This window comes from Hyaena hyaena, unplaced genomic scaffold (assembly GCF_003009895.1).
Source record: "Hyaena hyaena isolate Hyena2069 unplaced genomic scaffold, ASM300989v1 scaffold_8, whole genome shotgun sequence".
NCBI classification, from domain to species: Eukaryota; Metazoa; Chordata; class Mammalia; order Carnivora; family Hyaenidae; genus Hyaena; species Hyaena hyaena.
In genome coordinates this window covers 5041355-5059828 of record NW_024080640.1, presented here as the reverse complement: position 1 = coordinate 5059828, position 18474 = coordinate 5041355, and the positions used below count along the sequence as shown (strand labels likewise).

Below are 18474 nucleotides of genomic sequence, written 5' to 3'. Positions count from 1 at the left end.
AGGAGCTACTCTGGTTAAGGGTTGGGGGCTCCTGGAACCTCTCTGTCTTGGAATCCATACATCCATCTCCTCATCTCCAAAGAAGCTCCATGGAACCTCCAGGGTTCCATAGAGCACAGTCTGAAAACCATAAAGCCCTCCTTGTTTTGAAATGCTATCCTGTTTTCCTCTGCCTATAGGACAAGCTAGCTAACATAGCCCAAGACATTATGGGGCTCTAGGCCAGTGGGATGTTAGTCTATCTATCTGGTTATGGCAGTTATGAATCCAGAACTTGGCTACCTTTACAGCTCCCAGTAAGAGGGAATCAGGCCTCCCAGCCAAAAACAAGTTGCCTCAGTGCCGGGACTATCTTCCTGTTTCTTATCATGGAGCTGCCCATAGCTTTACCACTTGGTAACCTAATCCCTCGCTCCCCTTTAGCCCCTCTAGGAAAGCAGAGTGTAGATAGATGAAATCATGTGTGAAGTTCCCATGAAGTCCACAAAGTAATTTTAAGCATCTGCTTTGTGCAGGACAGTGTGTTACTCATTAGACAGGAAGGATCAACAATTAATAAGACTCAAAGACTCCGTCTTTGCTTCCCAAAGTCATGGACCATGTGGACTAGTGGATGAACTAGACAGTGAATAAGTAAAATATGAACCGACAAGGCCAGTACTGCCCCAGAGACATAAACAAAGTGATTAATGGGATAAGGGCCCGGTGTGACCAACTCTTTGTTGGTCAAAGAAGGAAGAGGAAATGGCCAGGTGAAGGAAAGGAAAGTGATGCTTCAGGTAGAAAGACAGCATGAGGAGAGCATGGCCTGTTCATGGAGGAAATACCAAATACATGTGGATACAGTGGGCCTGGATATCCTGAAGGGCTTAGCCTGCGTGACAAGACATTTGGGTTTCTTCACGCTCAGGAAGATGGGAACCATGCTGGGTTTTTAGGCAGGAAGGAGCTCTTACAAAGTGTCTTTGTTTTGTGGGGGTGAAGTGTAGAAGCAGGGTTGCCAACTGTACAGATACCCACTGCACTAAGAGAGAAGCCTCAGGACCTTCCACTGCCCAGGTGGGACCATGTGAGTCCTTGACAGTGAGAACCTAGAGTCAATTTGACTTAAAAGTCAATTTCTTTCTTTGCACTAACTTATATGGGCCCCCTGAATGAAACCCCCTACTTCAGATCTGATTGTCCCCCAATTCAACAGAAGAGGTCACCATCCTGTGGAGATGGAGGGTGGTTGATTAGGCCCTTGAGGATTAAGGTTTCAACCATCTGAGTTGGGGGTGGGGGGAGGCCCCAGATTCTGGGCATCCTGAGAACTTGGTGCAAAAAGGGCCAGATTTGTATCAGATCTGCCCTTCCTGAGGGTTTAAAAGTGGTTTCTCTTACTATTAAAAAATATCTTTCTAAAGCCAAGAGTCCTAGACCCTCTGCTTTGGGTTCACCCAGGTTCTGTAATTTGTTCCTCTTCCTCCTCTGTGCTCAGGTGCCTGTCCTGTGTTGAGAGCCCATACCGCTGCCACTGGTGTAAATACCGTCACGTCTGTACCCATGACCCCAAGACTTGTTCCTTCCAGGAAGGCCGAGTGAAGCTGCCTGAGGTAGGTCCTGGCAGCTAGAGTGGTGAGTGCTGCTTGCTCTGAACATGGGGCATGGAGGGCAGGCCTTCCCTTAAGAAGAGAAAGCAGAGGCAAATCCTACAGGACACCTGCTTCCGCCCCAACCCCAACTCTTAAGGGACCACTTCATGAAAGCAGTAAACAAGCAAAGCTCTGTGCTGGGGTTGGTGGGCTCTGAGTCAGTCCTGGAGGTTGAGCTAGGCAAAGGTACATTCCAAGTCACTCCAACCATGAAGCGCCTCCACATGCCAGGTGAGTTCTAGAACAATTCCAGAGTGATGAGTGTGTATGTGATAGAAATAGTTGTAAGTCTGCAGCAAGACAATATATAGACTCCTTGGCTGTCCCTCTGAACATTGTCCACAGAGCATATCTGAGATCAAGTAGGACAAGTTGGGTAAAAGGGAGAGAGAAACAAGAAAGAATGAATGGTCAACTTACCAGCCAGAGTGGTGCTTCTCAAAGTGTGATTCCCAGACTGGTGGCATCAGCACCACCTGTGAACTTGTTGGAAACTCAAAGTCAAGCACTCCACCCCAGACCAACTGGATGAGAAAGTCTGGGGATCGGCTCAGTACTTGGTGATTCTGCTGCACGGTCCCATTTGGGTATCACTAGAGTTGGCTTCATGGTTAAGAAGCTGTGTTTTTAGTCTCTCCCAATCTTTATTCTCATCCTTGAACATTATTCATCATTGTAATAGGAATATTCTATGCCTATGCCATTGCCTTTCTTAGGATGTAAGCTTGTGGGCAAGCACCTCAAAGATAATGGGTATAAAGATACTTTGGAAAAGTCTGCTATTGTTCAACCATTATGGTGCTTGTGTGTCTCCAACCATCAGGCCAGTAGGACTGAACAAAGTGATTGCCTCGGAATGTTGCTATTTAGAATAGAAAGATTCTGTATGTATACACAGTGTTGGTTAGACCCCACTCAATGCGGGGTCAGAGCTGCCAGCCTGGCCCACGGTCTCTCAGCCAACATGACTCAGACAGTTTCTAACATCTTCACCCCCTTCCCCAGCCTTGAGTGTACCTTCCAGCCCACTTTGCATATCCACAAATGTACCATGACCATGTGGCAAACCCCACAGCTTTGAGAGCAGAGGATTGTCCTGGTATAGGAAGCATAAAAGCTGTTTAGGGTACCACAGGGGAATGGTGAGCACAGAGGACCATCACAGTGCCCTTGTCCCAGACTTCTATCTCCGGAGGTTTGGCCAAACCTTAATGGCAGGAGGGAAGCTGTCTTGTCTCTGAGACTGACAGGGAAGAATGTTGTACTCCCCACTGCCAACACCTGCTGCACTGGGTTCTGCCAGCCCAAGGGGAAAATGACTGAACTCTGCCTGGCATGGAGAAAACCCAAGCTCCAAATCCCATTTTCCCAGACTCTGATGACTGAGCAGGAGTTCTATAGATAGAGCGTGAACAGAGCAATTCACTCTAGAGGTAAAGGCGAGGAATGGTGAGGTTGCCGAGGGGAGGGGATGATCCCAGTTGAGAGGGAAGACATGAAGAACAAACAAGAAAGAAACGAGGAACAAAGAAAAGAAAGAAGAGGCTGTGGAAGTCTCCAGACATAAAGTCCTCTCCCTCTATGGCAGGGTCTGTCTATGGCTACCAATGGCTATTCTGGATCATAATCCAGAAAAGAGACCTATGCTTAGATTGCCCTTCTATGGGGAAAAGAAGGAAAGAGAGTACATGTTGGCTTTCAAAAGGAACATGAAGCTAATGTGTATGGTCGATTCTGTTCTTTAGAGAAAATGGATCTAAAGCTCGTAGGACAGACATGGGTTTGACAGCCAAGGGGCAATACCTCTGGCATGAAGACCCTGATAAAAGGCTGTAACAGTTTCTTCAACCTTGAGCCTTTATCTTGGCCATGGGGTCAGGAGAAGAAGGTCTGAAGAAGCCCCTTCATCCACCAAGACCAGGGACTGAGGGCCCAGGAAGAAACCTCTTACTTTGTTCGGGAACCTGCAGATGACTTGATGGGAGCAGAAACTAAGAGGTTTTCAGCCTCTCTCCGACTTCCTGGACCCGTGTATCTGGCAAAGGTTTCATGTGTGGAGAGGCCCAAGGATAAAATAGATGAAAGTAGAAACAATTGAGTGATCTGGTGGATTTCAAAGGCCCCTAATCACTTAATTACCTTGAAGGAGGTTTTCAAATTTCTGCCTTTTCTTTCTTGTTTGCTCCTCTTGTCCCAAGTTTTTGTCTCTTAAATACACAAAAGCGGCTTGCATCTGCCGCTCCAAAGGAGGAAAAAAGAACTAGAAGAGAACAAAAGAAGAACCCACCATGTTTCCCAGGGCAGTTCAGATTTCCCTTCAGAAGAACGCTGTCTTCAAGCGCCCAGATTGCCAGCCAGGCACAACCCCCCACCTGCCCCTGACTCTGCAAAGGCTGGCAGAGAGTCACGGCATCTCAGAGGACATGGTGCCGGGGCCCCCAAGAAAGCAAAAGGCCTGAAGGAACACGGCCGATGGGGGGTGGTGATGAAGTAACATACCACTGCCACCCTCAGACACTCTCCATTTCACCCAGTCTGTGTTATGGTGAGCCTGGCAGACCATTGCAGCGAGAGGCTTCTATGCCTCCCTATCACATCATTGAGTGGAAGTAACTTTTGCTCCTCTTTTTCCTGGATGTTTATTTATCCTAAGAAAAGGAAGCTCTAAGTCTGTGTTTCTGGTCCAAGTTTGGAGGCTGCCTTCTACCCACCTCAATACTAGGACCATCTTGAGTATAATGTAGTGGAGAAGCCCGAGTTGTCCACTTCACGATGGGCATTGTAGCAGTAGCATCCTGGGAAACGTACCGAAGGGAAAAGAAATAATAAATATTTGTGAGTTTTTGACTGATCTAGCTATTTGGGTCAGTGGAAGGAGGTCATTGTGCTTCAAGCTTAGAAAGAAAGCCCTGGCTCCTAATGAAAATAAGGTAATTTTTTTTTTATGTCATTGTTGTTTTTTTCTCTCTATGTTTTAGTCCCTGAGAAGAGCTATAGCAAGAATAAGGGGTAACAAAGAAAATTACACATTTAAAAGGTGATTTTATAGAAGCTCCCAGACACAAGTGTCCCCTCTCCTTGCCAGGGGAAGAGCTTATTCATAGCATGGTACTCGAAGCTTCACTGCAGGTCATGTTAGTCCTGCATTACCCAGATCCTGAGCATTTCCCATATGTAGAGCATTGTGAGAGGTCTCAAAGTGTGTAGATCTGTAGTCTAGATTGAGAGATGAGTAAAATGGGACTGTTGGTCTCCGTGACCTCTAAGGTTCTTTAATTATAAGTGGAAATAAGCCAAAAAGCACCAAGGAGGGGTCCATACCTAAGAAGTGGTCTTATAGGATGAAGTTTCAAGTCCAGGCTGCAGTCCCCTTGTTCTACCTACCAGGGGGGCTCCCCCTCAGCCTCAGGGGACATCCAGACCCAGACCTATCCCCACAGGATGAGAGTGAGGCCCAGGCCCAGAGATTTTTCTGAAAGTCCCTGGGTTTTCATTTCCTTTCAACTTTTGAGTGTGGGGACACAGACAGGGTCCTTTTGTTAGCCAAGAGGGAGACTGCCAGGTGGCTCTTCATCTCCCCAGCACCATCTTTTATCCCCAGGAAGGCTTTCATCCATGCGTCTTCCAGTTTCAACACTGGCTTTGTTGACGATCACCAGGGATGTTGAATTACCTCTTTTTTTTTCTCCCCCTGAACAAAGAGTGCATTCAGGTGAAGTTATTGGTCTGGAACAGAGAACTGGTCGATCATTGTTGTTATTATATTAATGGCAACTATTCTAGCATAATTACAGTTATTAGAAACAGAATGCCCAATAAACATATGTTGTTTGTAGTAACTATATTCCGGTTACAAGGAATGATTTTGTTTCAGCTAATGATGGCATTGTGATAACAAGTCTGGGTCTTTAGATCAGCTGCCAGATCCTAGGTACCAAAAAGAAAAGAGAAGGAAGGCAAGGGAAGTGGAAGTAGGGTGAGTAACTTCCTGTGCTCAGCCCTTCTCCCAAAGTCAGGAGAGACTTCTTGCTTCCCAATGGAATGGCCTTTCCCAGGGGCAGCCATTAACCGGGCTGTGACCCCACGTCCACCAAGGAGGAAGGGCCTCTGGTCCCTGAGTGGCTTTGGAATCCCCAGGCTCCGCCACACCACCCCTGAACCCCATCAGGCCTGTGCACATAATAACAGTGATCCATAGGAAGCAAAGGTGAACTTCCATGGAAAAACAAATGCACTGACAAGTATTTATCCTCCATACACTATTGTACTATTATTTCTCATCTAAACTGGAATGCAAAGTCAGCTGTAGCTGAAGCTCTTCCCTAGGAGCCAGACCAGATGGGCTTCGCTAGGGAGACCCACAGTGCACAGGCTCAGAGAGAAAGTTCCTGCAGACCCTCTCTCTTCTTGAAGTTCGACCAGTGTTTACTCCGGAGAGCAGGTATAAGATCAGAAGAGGCAAAATGAATTTTGATTTCTGAAACAGTGCTTGAAAGGTTCTTCTAACATCCCCTACTGACACCCCGAATTTGAAGCAGCGGACAAGATGGGTATCACAAAATCTGCCAATCTCTCCAAGACCAAAGTGTTGTCAGCCCCTGGACTGCTGTTGACCCTGATGCTGAATAAACCCCGTGTCCTGAGACAGGGCAGGCCAAGGGCATTTACCTGCCGCTGGACTCTGGAGAGAAGTCGGGGCATCTACCTTATTAGTGATTCTGGCAAGAGGAGCCATTCCTGGGGCCCAACCCAAGGGATAAAAACCATCCTTGCCATGCCCTTCACCTTCCTTTGAGAAAACAAAGCCAAATCCAGCTAAAGAACTTGCTTCCAGTCCATGCACCACCCCCACCCCAGTATTCCATTACTAGGTTGCCATTTCTCCAGACAATTGCACTTTCCATCAATCTTGTCTGCCCCACCACCCCCCTAGAGGTTATGGGTATTTTCTTTCTATATTATTACTTTGCTCTCTCCATAAACCAGGCCATCGTAGATCACACTAATGGCATTATAAACTTGGGGAACAGCAAGAAAATATATGGCGTGTTACATTTTTGTATTGGGCATCATGGGTCTGAGAAGGTGAGTGTAAATTTGGGGGGTTGGTTGGGGCTAAAGCTGGTTTCTTCTTTGGAATTGATGGGGGCTGAGGTGACAGTAGTGGCAAGGGGTGCCCCTCAAATCACTTATTCCTTAGCTGCCCCTAGGTGCCGCCCCTGCCCTGCCTCCTCCAGAGCTTCACATTTCCCCCATCTTGCTGTAACAACTAGGAAAATTAGAGCCTTCATCTTGTACACACACCGGGGGCTGTAAATCCACAAGCCTACCACCCGCCTCCCCAGGCAGCACCAGCCCTAAGGGCAGTCTTTCTTTTCTCTCTCAGCTCAGCAGCGTGCTTTATGTCCTTGTTAAATTATTTAAATATGCAATGAAACCTCTGTATAAAGCAGCCACTGACATGCTGGACATGGTAGATAGAAAGGCATCTTTGTGCTCTCATACTTTGGCTTGATGTTCCTGCTCCCTGCAATTAGCATTGCTGTCTTTACTTCTGTGTGCATTTCTCTGAAAACCAAAATGTGCGTGCGGCTGAACAGTCGACCTGGAGCCCACCAGAGCCACCTCCTTAAAGCCAAGACCCTGAATATTCTCTTGCACCTCCCACCACCACAGCCACTCTCAACCCTCAGCTCTTACAACTGCAGAATGTAGCCCCAGGCAAAACAGCCTCCAAGGGAATCTGGTTCTGAATGCATGCATCGGTCTCCAAATAATCTTGTTAAATGCAGGTACTCTCCACCTCCAAGAGCTGGTCTTTTCCATCATTACTTCAGAGAAATCTCTTCCTTGAAAAAAAAAAAAAAAGAAGAAGAAGAAGAATATTATGTTTTGGGGGAATTCTATTTGGGGGCTGGATAATGGTCTGGGGACAAAAGTCAGTAAGATGATCTGATGAGAATATTTTGTTGTCATTGTGGGAACTGAATGAGGGCATTGGTATCCTTGATTCCTTTACCATGAACATGGCCATGATAGTGCACATTGGGCTGTGAAGCAAGATGACAAATGGGATAGCATGTGGAAGGTAATGGAGGTGGTGAAATGTGCCCTGGACTGAATCCTTGATCCCCTTGTACCGTGTTAGCTAGATTCATAGCAGCATCACACACTGCCTACCAGAGCCATGCCACTTATACAACTGTACCAGCGTGCAATGTGCCGGTTATTAAAATATTAAAATACTTCCCTTACTGGTAGATAAATGGTCACTTCCAAAGGCTCCCTCTCCAACCCCTCCAGTGTTCTTTCGGTTGTTTGATATTTTGAATGCCGCACTTCCACCTGATTGAGCAGGCATTGTTACCCCATTCCAGAGCTGGGAAAACTGAGCTTCAGAAAGGCTACAAAGTGATGTGTCATGGTTCATCTATTGGGTTAATAATAGAACTAAGACCATAAAATCCACTGGATCCAAACCAGCTTCTCCATTCCATGGCCGAGGAGACCCAGAGGGTCTGAGGGACTTGCCCAAGGCCATGTGATTGGTTGGCAGAAGTTCTGTCCCAGAACATCTAGAACATGCAGCTGTAGTATGTCACCTTCCAAAAGAGGGAACTGCTGTTAGAAAGCAATCGATGGACCCAGGGCCTCTCTACCTGTCCCCCTGTGTTTGGGGCACTTAGAAGCTGTTGAAGTTGTCAGGCTCTGAATCCTAGAAGGGATGGGAAGAGCTGGACAGTGGGAGCTGATGGGGTGTCTATGGAAAAGCACAGAGGTAGTATCAGGGGAGATGAAGCCTTTGGAAGTGATGTAGGAAAAGGGAGTAGATGAGGGACAAGATGTGACCTGGGTTCAGCAGGCAGTAGATGAGGAAAGAACACACATTTGTTGAATGTTTGCTCCCTGTGTGTCAAACACTTTATATGTGGTAGTTCATGGAACACCTCCCCTCACCCCCAAAAGCCCTTTGGAGGAGGAACTTTTAATCCCCACTTGGAGTTAAGCCAAGCAATGACTATAGAGTCCTTGCAAGACTCTGAAGTTAGCAGAAGGAAGATAGCCTTGCATTCAGAGATCAGTGACTCCCCAACCAGGCTCTTCCGGTTAAGGACTCTCAGAGGTGATTGTTTGAGCCCCAGGCGGAGGTGCTGGGAAGTGAGGTCTTCAGACACAGTCACAGAGAAACAGGGAGCTTTCTCTGCACCTTCCCATGAGCAAGAGGTGGTTTTGTACCTGGGATCTCAGTGTGAGGCAGGTCAGGATCTGAGGGCCTGGGGTGGGAGGAAAGGGCAGTGTGGTGGCAATGGTCCCTTCATGCCTTGCTGCCTAGGGAAAAGTTGCCATTTTACATTTCAATTAGGAAGGACACCAGGGTCAATCGGCAGTGCCACCAGAGGAAAATGGGCCCGGCCCAGCCCTGGGCCTCTCCAATTATTATTAATGAACTTACTCTCAGACCTGCCAACCTTTTTATATGCAAACTAGGTCTTTGTGTGGCCACTGGCAATCAGGACTCATTAAAGAACGTGTGCCAAGCCTCAGAGAGACTCATACAGGGGCTTATGCTTCTACCCACATCCTGGACTAGAAACAGCCCAGCTGGAGGCCAAGTCCCAGCCCCCACAGGAGGGTGTGCAGCTCCCTTGTCCTGCTGTGCTCAGGGAGATCCTTCCGGACCCACCACCCCATCCTGAGGGGGTCCCGGCCCCAGTAGGAACTTGCCTCTTTCATTAAGGGAAGGAAACATAGTGGGTTGGCATTCAACTTCAGCTGCCAGCATGTCTGCTGATACTGAGCCATTATTTTTCCTTTCCCTGCCTCAATTTCCCCTTTGCAAAGTAGAAGGGATCCATTAGGTTAGTCCAGAGGACTCTCAGAATCCAGACACCTTCTGAACATCATTCAAGGGCAGCCACATTTTGCTGTAGGAGATGGGAGCGAGAGATCCAGGGCTTCTCTTACTCCACATGCAACCACAGGCAGATGTGGAGGCAGCAGAAGGGAAGGTCAGGCTTGTGCATGCTTTCAGGAGAGGAGAGCTGCCCAGGGCCTCAGGTAAAGGGAGGAGTGGAGTCGGGACCCTCTGGCTCAAAACTCCCTGCTTTCCGTGGATCTTCTCTCTTGATCTTCCACCATCACACACCTTCTGCCCCAGTCCTGAACTTCATCTCATTCACTAAATCATCCCTATCTTCTACGTGTCCTGCATTCTCAAGTTGCCGGGGCAGGGGCCACAGGATGGAGCTTCTAAGACTCTCTCCATGTGGGACCTCAAGGTCACTGGAGATCTGTGAGCTTTACAGCCTCAGGACCACATGCCGGGTTCAGTGCTCTGCTCCTTCTCCCCTCTTGCTGGCCTGCCTCCTGCTGCTCCTCTGTGTTTTAATTTATTTTTAATTGTGGAAAATGCACACATAAAACTTACCATCTTAGCCATTTTCAGTGCAGTTTGGTGGCATTAAGTGTATTCACTGTTGTGCAATCATCCCCACCATCTATCTCCAGAACATTATCACCTTCCCCAAATGAACGAAACCCTGTCCCCGTGAAACACTAATTCCCCATTTCCCCTCCCCCATAAACCACCCTTCTGTCTCTATGAATTTGATTATTCTAGGTGCTTCATATGAATGGAATCATGTGATATTTGTCCTATTGTGACTGGCTTATTTCACTTAGTATAATATTTTCAAGATTCATACATGTTGTGTGTTAAAATCTCCTTCCTTTTTGGGTGGCTCAGTTAGGTGAGCATCCAACTCTTGATTTCAACTCAGGTCATGATCCTAGGGTTTTGGGATCGAGCCCAATGCTGGGCAGCATCGTCCATGCTGATTGTGGAGCCTGCTTAAGATTCTCTTTCTCCCTCTGCCCCTCTCCCCTGCTCTCTCTCTCTCTCTCTAATAATAACAAATTTTTTCTTCCTTTTGAAGATAGAATCATATTCCATTGTAAGTATATATCACATGTAGTTTATTCACTCATCCAGTCACAGACACTTGAGTTACTTCCCCCTTTTGGCTGTTGTGAATAATGTTACTACGAACATAAGTGAATGAGTATCTGTTCTAGTCTCTGCTCTCAACTCTTTTGGGTATATATCCAGAAGTGGGATTGCCTGATCTGCTGCCCCTGTCCTACCTGTTTTTTGTGTTTTTTTTTTAAAACAAAGGTATGGGCAGCCTGAAGAAGAGAGGGGGTTAGTTTAATGGGCCCTTGCCATTAAAGGACACATGCTCCTCTGTGGTAAGGGTCCATGGTAATCAAGAAGGACAGAGGTAAGACCTCCCCAAATCATGGAATCAGGACTGGTAAGAGCTGAATGGATCCTTGGAGCCTATCCAACTGACAGATAAGGAAGTGGAGTCTCAAAGTGGGGATGAGATGGATTCAGGGTTCCATAGCTTTTCAAAAGCTCAGCAGGCGTTAGAGTGCAGGTCTTCTCCCTTCCAGCTTTCAGTGACAGAGGGGGCTCGTGTTTACCTTCAGACCCAGCAGGGATTAGCTCCCTGTTGCCTGAGAACCCTCCAGTCTGCTGTTCCCCATCCACCTCCTTTCTGCTCCACTCTGCTGAGGATGCATGCAGGGGCGAGGCGCCAGCAGCCTCTGCGGAGGACAGCATCCTCAGGAAGGATGTGTGTACCATGCCTTTAATCCATCGGTCTCAGCATGCCCCAAACAGTGCCACAGCAGGAGTCTGGGGGATGGTCTGTCTGGGGGGACCCAGGCCCTGCTTGTGTCTGCAGAAGGCCTCACTCCTGCCCATGCTGATCAGGCCTGGCATACTGACTGTCTTCTACCCCACTCCTCAGAACCCAGCCACATACCAGCCTCCGGAAAGAGGACAGAGCACTCACACTCCATATTTGACCCCATTTCCCCCCCAGCCCTCCCTGGACAGAGCTGATTGCCTCAGGGAAAAACGGCCCAGTCATTCTCCCATCCCCCAAGGCCCTCTGGGCCCCACTCAGCCTGAGGGATGAGTGTGCTCATTGCTAGCATTTAAGAGGTTCTCCATGTGCGTCTGCTCTGAGGGGCATTTCCTTGGGGTCCGGCCAACCTCAGAGTACAGTCAGAAGCTTCTGGATTTTAAAAGGTCTCTGGGCCTTACTCTAGAAAATTCCCAATTGCCAACCTCAGCCATGTATGGACGACCTTCCTGCTGTGGTCCAGACTCACATTCCAGAGCTGGGCCCCACAGCTCACTGCTGGTGGGTATCTCCGGTGGGTCTCTCTGTCCCAACTCTTGGTGGCCTAAAACTGAAGTGGGACATGGGACACCCAGCAGCAGAGTCTGTCTCTGTTAGGGTCGGAGAGGTGCTGGGAAGAGGCAACCAGGAGTATCAGAGTCTGGAGTGCGTTAAATTGGAAACTGAAGAGGGCAGGAGACCTCAGTGGGAGGTGGCCTCCAGTAGGTGACTGTGGAGTCTGGGATTTCTCGGGCCCATTCCCTCCTGCACAGAGGCTGAGGATGGGCCCCAGTGCCCCGAACCTTCTGTGGGTGTGTCCCAGGGAGGGTGGAGCAGGGCAAACATCTGGGCTGTGTCTGGAGAGGCCCCTGCACCTTCGCCTTCCTGCTCCCCAGCCTGAGCTGTGCTGTCTGTTCCAGGACTGCCCCCAGCTGCTGCGAGTGGACAAGATCCTGGTGCCCGTGGAGGTGATCAAGCCAATCACTCTCAAGGCCAAGAACCTTCCCCAGCCACAGTCTGGGCAGCGCGGGTATGAATGCATTCTCAACATCCAGGGCAGCGAGCAGAGGGTGCCCGCCCTGCGCTTCAACAGCTCCAGTGTGCAGTGCCAGAACACCTCCGTGAGTTCCCCTAGCCCCGCTGCCCCCGGGCCGCCTGAGCCCCCCTCCTTCACCCCCACATCAGCTCAGTTCTACAGGGTTTCCCTGAACACCCACAAAACTATCTAGCCACCTGCCTCACTGCTCCCCCCGACCCTACTTGCCCGGCCCTGCCTCTTAACGCCGGCCCCAGTGGAGTGCTAGGCTCTGAGGTCTGTCTGCCCATGGTTATGGTGAAAGGGGTCATCTGCCCAAGGCAGAGGCTGCAGCGGCAGGGGCTTACAGACCAGCCATGGGGCTGCCAAGTGCTGTCTGTGGGCGGAGAGAGGTATTTGCAGGGTGTGCTAGGCTCCGGGAACATCCTTGTCCATCCTTCATGAGACAAGCTCTGGAGTCCCTGGGCCCTGTCTTCCTACCAGGGCTGACCTGAGCAGCCCACCTGAGCCCACAGAGGCCCACTGCTCCCTTTATACCTGCACAGAGGCCTTTTCCCAGCAAGACAGACCAAGCATCTGCAAAGGGAGCCGTGGAACAGGATGGAGCTAGCCAGAGGGGTGCTGCTTGGATCAGCACAAACCTGCCTGATGTTTAGAAAATTCACATCAGGCCCATGCCCGACCAAAGACAGGTCAGCAGCCCCCTGCTGCCAATGGCGATCGTCTGATTCCTGGGTACCGTTCGGTGTGCCCTAGTGATGCATCACCTTTCCTGTGTGGCTGCTCCTGTCCCAACGTTGTGGTCTTCCCAGCCGCTGCTCTGTTCTCTCTCTCATTCTCTTTCTGGGCCACTTCTGTGCACCCAGACACTCAGAAACAAGCATTAGGCTTATGGACTCATAACATTTTCAAGCTGTAGGATACCTTAATATTCTTCCTCACTGTACAAATGAAAAACTGGAGGCCCAGAAGCAGGGGCAGCTTTGTAGGGGCTGAAACTTATACAATTTGGGGGACCTTCTTTTAAGAATGAGATGTAATAAATACAAAATTTGATATATAGGCAGGCCTGAGAAGGGGCTGAAATTCCATGTGCCTCAGGGTAACCCACCCTGCAGGTAACCTCACCTGTCAGGGCTGCTGGGCTCCATTCTGTGCCTTTGTTTCCGGGAGGCTCCAACTTTGCTCTCACAGTCAGAGCAATGGGGCCCCTAGGAAGCTTGTTCATTGAGTCAGGCCTGGCTCAGAAATGCTGAGGACGGTACATAGAAAGGCAATGGGTCCCAAGGCACTGAGTTCTGACCAAGGAGTTTATAGAATGAACTCAGGCTGCTATATTTTCTGTTTAACTGAGCCAGGTGAAGCCCAGGGCCCATGAGGCCCAGGCCTGTAGTGTCTGGGGAAACAAGGGCTCCATCATCAGAGGTCATAGACTCTGTCCTCCCTCTGGGACCAGGTTCCCTGGGGCAGTGTCTCTGATGAAACAGACTTTTCTACGTCGTTTAAACCCCTATCTGCCTTCCGCTGACTCGCATGTGGAGCTCAGGCTTTTTCTTCCCGCAGGCACTTACTTATTTAGGGGAGAATCACTTGAGCCAAACCCTTGGGGCTGGTCTGGTTGGCTTCAGGATTTATGAGGAAACAGGAGGTGTTTAATATCCCATTTGCTTGCAGGTTTAATCTGGAATGCTACAGAAATCTGCCAAACAGCCTGGCGGTCAGGACGGGAGGGAGATGTACATGTGGGAGCTGTGGGGACACATCTGGGGTTTCAAGGGTTGGGACATCAATTGCCAGTTCAGTCCCTGTAATGCTGAGTGACCTTGAGCAAGTAGGTGGGCCTCTCTGAGCTTCATTTACCCCTAGACTTTTTCCAACAGGGAGAGTGAGGGGCTCCCATGAACTGCTTTGTCCAGGACTCTCCTGGTCCTATATCACATCCCCAAATACAGTCACCATATAGAAGTCGCCACAGCACCAGGAAGGATGAATGGGAGGCAGTGTGACATAGGAGGAGACCCTGAATCCAGGCTCAGCCCTGCCCCTCACTAGCTGTGTAACCTTAGACATGTCGATCTTTTTCCTGTGGGAGTAAAGTTGGAGCCTCCTGGGAACAAAGGCACAGAACGGAGCCCAGCATCCCTGACAGGCGGGGTGGGTCCCCTTGTCTAGGGTGCCTCCGCAGGGTGCCTATGTTGGCATCCTGGTCAGTACCATGGGGACAAGGGGGAGGTGCCATGGGGCATCTACTTGTCTGATGTCGAATCCTTGGGATTTACAAAATCTGCTAATCACACACTGCTCCTTACTCAGGGATTTCACATCTGGGAGTCTGATGCCCCAGGACACTGCAGTCAAGTCTGATTTCAGCCCCAAGAGGCCCCAGGGACCCCATAGGGGTCTTGCCTGGTCGACTGGCCTCCTGGATGCAGGGGTGCGGTCAACCTCAGATCCACTTCCAGGAGACTTCCTGGGTCCGCAGGACCACAGTGGAAACATGATGCTGGGGCCAAAGGCCTGGGGCCCCAGGCTCTGACCACCTGCGAGAGGACATGACTCCCAGGCTCCTGGCACATCCCCTGCCGTCCCTGCAGGAGGTGGGGCAGGCGCACCCCGAATGCTGGCCCTTGGTGCTCAGAGTCTGTCTGAGGTCCCCCACCTGCCACCAGCCGGTTTGCAGCATCTTACTAAGGCTGCTGCTCCCAAAACAGCTTGGCCTTTCTTATTTCAACACCCTCATGAGGAAGGTGATGAGAAAGTTTGTGACTGGACCATTTTAAAGTCTTAAAACGTGAGGCGACAGGAAGTGTACCCCACAAAGGGTAGATTCCAGGAAACGTTCCCTCTATCTACGAGGACCTGCTGGAATATCCCACACTTCAGGAGGGCTCATCTCTGGCTCTTCCCAGGAGCCTCTCTTTCCAGGGATCTCAGTTTAAATGCTATTCTGGGCATTTAATACTGATACCACTTGCCATCAAGTGACTTCCTTAAAAAACTTTGGGATCACCATCAGGGGCAAGCCTCCTTTACCATAGTTATAGAGGACAACGTACTACCAGAACAGGAATAGACTTGAGAGGCTGTCTACTGGTGATCTGTGACAGAAGGGATCTCTAAAGCCCAGAGAGGGCATGCGACCAGCCCCAGGTTATACAGCAAGTAAATAGCAAACTCAGAAATTCAACCCAGCTTCATAACACACCCCCCTCAATCAAAGGTTGGGCAGAAAATAGCAACTGAGCTCTTGATACCCAGCCTTGGTGCTCTGCCTGGGAACAAGGTCTGATGTGCCTCAGACAGGACTGTGGGAGGAGTTTTATTGTTTCACTTCCTAAATCCCTGAGCTTTCTAGAATGGGGGAGGGGGACAGAGGAAACCCATCAAAACCCCCGAGTTTGTGATGACAGAGGAAAATGGGCGACAAAGAGGTGTCAGAGAACAGAGAAGAAAAACAGGAAAACTGCGCATGGTGTGATGCCAGCTGGGCGGGCAGGCAGGTTGTCTCCAGACCACATTTTGGGGACAGGCCTTGGGCCATCACTGGAGCCCGAGGGGGGTGCTGTGGGAGGAAAACAGAGCAGCTCCCAGGCAGCAGTTGGAGGGAGGAGCAACCATGGGTATTCTTGGCCTCCTTTAGACCAAGGCTCCAGGGAAATGACAAGTGCTACTAATAATAGTGCCCGGTCCCTGCCTCTCAGGCTCCAGCAATCACGCGAGCAAGGGGGCCGCAGGGGGCAGCCAGCTTCAGCCCCAGCCTCCACTGACCCACAGTGGCTGCCCATCTCCTCTCGGTGTCCCAGTTTACCAGGTGCAGAACAAGGATGGGGAGGTAACTGGGCCCCCTCCCTGCTTTCCTGGAACTCAGCTGGGAAGGGGTCTGCTGAGCCGTCTGGGGTCCTGGGGATGGACGCGGAACATAACACAGGCTTGTTGGCTGTTCAGATCTGTCCGCCTGAATGGTAGAATTTTCCAGCAGAACATCTCTGAGCTCAGAACAGGGAATGGTTAGCAGAAAGAATGTCCAAATTAAATAGGTCTTGTCTTTGCTTGACAAGGTAGAGGCTCACGCTTTCCTGAGGTAATGAGCAACGTCATCCCCTAGCTGCACTGTGGTGTGCCAGACCTTGATTGAGACACTTAACCTCCTGGCCCCTGAGAGCCTGAAACACTCTCCCCTTAGCTCTGGGTTTTGTACAGATTAACTGCCTACTGATTGCAGAGAGCTATATAAAGGCTAAATGAAGCAGAGGTGGGGGTCCTGGGGGATGGGAGCCAGTGGTCCAGGCCACCCAGCTGTCAGCCTCCTCCTGCTGCAGAACGCAGGTCATGGGGAAAGAACCTCCAGGAATTACTGTGACCTCCCTAGAGATGGAGGGGGTGGTGGAGAGCACCAGGGGTTAATGGCTTCTATAATATTTCATAGTCAAGATCCCAGGAACGGGCGACAAAAAGATAAAGCAATGCCCAGCATATTTGATCCTTGAAGTCTTTTCAATTTTCCTCAAAAATGAAATGCATGTAAACACACATATGCATCCCGAAACACATAAGCATGCTCATGCACATACATTCCATATGTACCAAGAGTCTGGTGCATAAACACTCAATAAATGCCTGCTATTATTACTTCACATAAACATAAACACAGGGAACACAAGCATATTTTTGGACGGCATCCCCAAATGTATACACACAGACTGAAACACACAGTCATACTTGAGTGCTTATTCTATGTGACAGGCACTGTGCTCAGAGCATGGGACGGTTACCTCGAGCCCTAAGAGTCCTGTTAGGTCTGCACTGTTCGTAATTCCCACTTCACAAACAGGGAAACTGAGACTCCCATCATTTGCTCACATTCACACAGGCGGTCACTGCGGAACCACTTTGTGGCGGTACGTGCACAGATTCGTGTGCACGCGCATATGAGCACTCAGACAATACAGATTTGTGCCCTGAGCTCTTCTCACATGAGCTGCATGTGAACACGTTTGTGCACAGACACACATGCATACATATGCAGAGTGTTTTGCCTTGATGTCTCGGGGGTTTCAGGGCCTTTCTGAGAGAGGCCGGAAGGTTCTATTGATCTGTGGTTGACGGGGCCCTTGGTCACCACCTGCTGCTTCCACCTGCTGAATCCTGGCCAAACCCAGGCCTGAGAAGCAGGAGGCAGGCTTGGATCCTGACTTAGGCACCACCGGCATCCCTCCTAGAGGCAGAGGCAGAACAGCCTCAAGCCAGCCCTTAGCACCTTCCCTTAACAGCTTGCCTGCACTGGGGCCTTGGAGGAGGGAGATGGAAACAGAGATGGGAAGGAGACGAAATGGAGCTTAGCTAGGAGAGGGAATGGGAGAGAGATCTGGAAAAGTCCCTCCTCTCTCCCACCCTGTCTCTGGCTCCTACAACATCTCTCCACCATCAGTCCACTGTCCCCTGCTTCTAGCAGACTGCAGGGAGTGGGAGCAGTGAGTCTCTAACTCCATGCAGCACTAGAGTCGCAGAGTTGCCTGTTTGAAATGCATCCCCATCTTCCAATCCAGCAGGTGCAGGGGGAGGCCCTGGGATCTGCGTTTAGGCCCCCTAAGTGATTCTTGATGAAAGTGGCCCACAGACCATCCCGAGAACCACTAGTCTAGAGAGGAGGAGGTTTTTTGAGAAAGCTCAGGATGCCTTAGAAGTGCCCAGTCTGACCGAGAAGCAAAGAACATCATTCCTGGGGAGTTGGTCAACTGCACTACATGGCAAAGGGCTTATGAGTCACCAGCTGAGTTAAGCGATCATCAAAGTCCCTGCGGTTGTTTCTTCAGGGCTGGGGAGCTTTGCTTTATTCTATGGCTTGAGCCCAGGCCCTGGTGTCATGGGTCACAAGGGAGATTCTATGAGAGTGTGGATGGTACAGAGCCAACCACAACACTGAATGTGGCTCCCTGGCCTCGGCACATGTCTCCAGGGAGTTAGTGAAAAATTTGGGAGTGCCAGGGTAGAGCCTGAAGAAGGCTGGACACCTTCCCACTTATATGGTGTACGAGGACAGTGTCATGATATATTCACACTGGAGCGCCTTCTCAGGAATAACTCGGGAATTTAGGGTGATTTCCCAGATTAG

General features: G+C 49.9%; 1 protein-coding gene across 3 annotated transcripts in view; it reads left to right on the top strand.

Annotated features, from left to right (window-relative positions):
* The window catches only part of PLXNA4 (plexin A4), a 363413-nt gene that overhangs the window by 275583 nt on the left and 69356 nt on the right, over positions 1-18474 (top strand). For all 3 annotated transcript variants that reach the window (XM_039243559.1, XM_039243563.1, XM_039243570.1), the window contains 2 exons: positions 1481-1595; positions 12247-12447. In XM_039243559.1, the coding sequence (XP_039099490.1) occupies positions 1481-1595; positions 12247-12447 (316 nt within the window). The remainder of the gene's footprint in view (positions 1-1480; positions 1596-12246; positions 12448-18474) is intronic.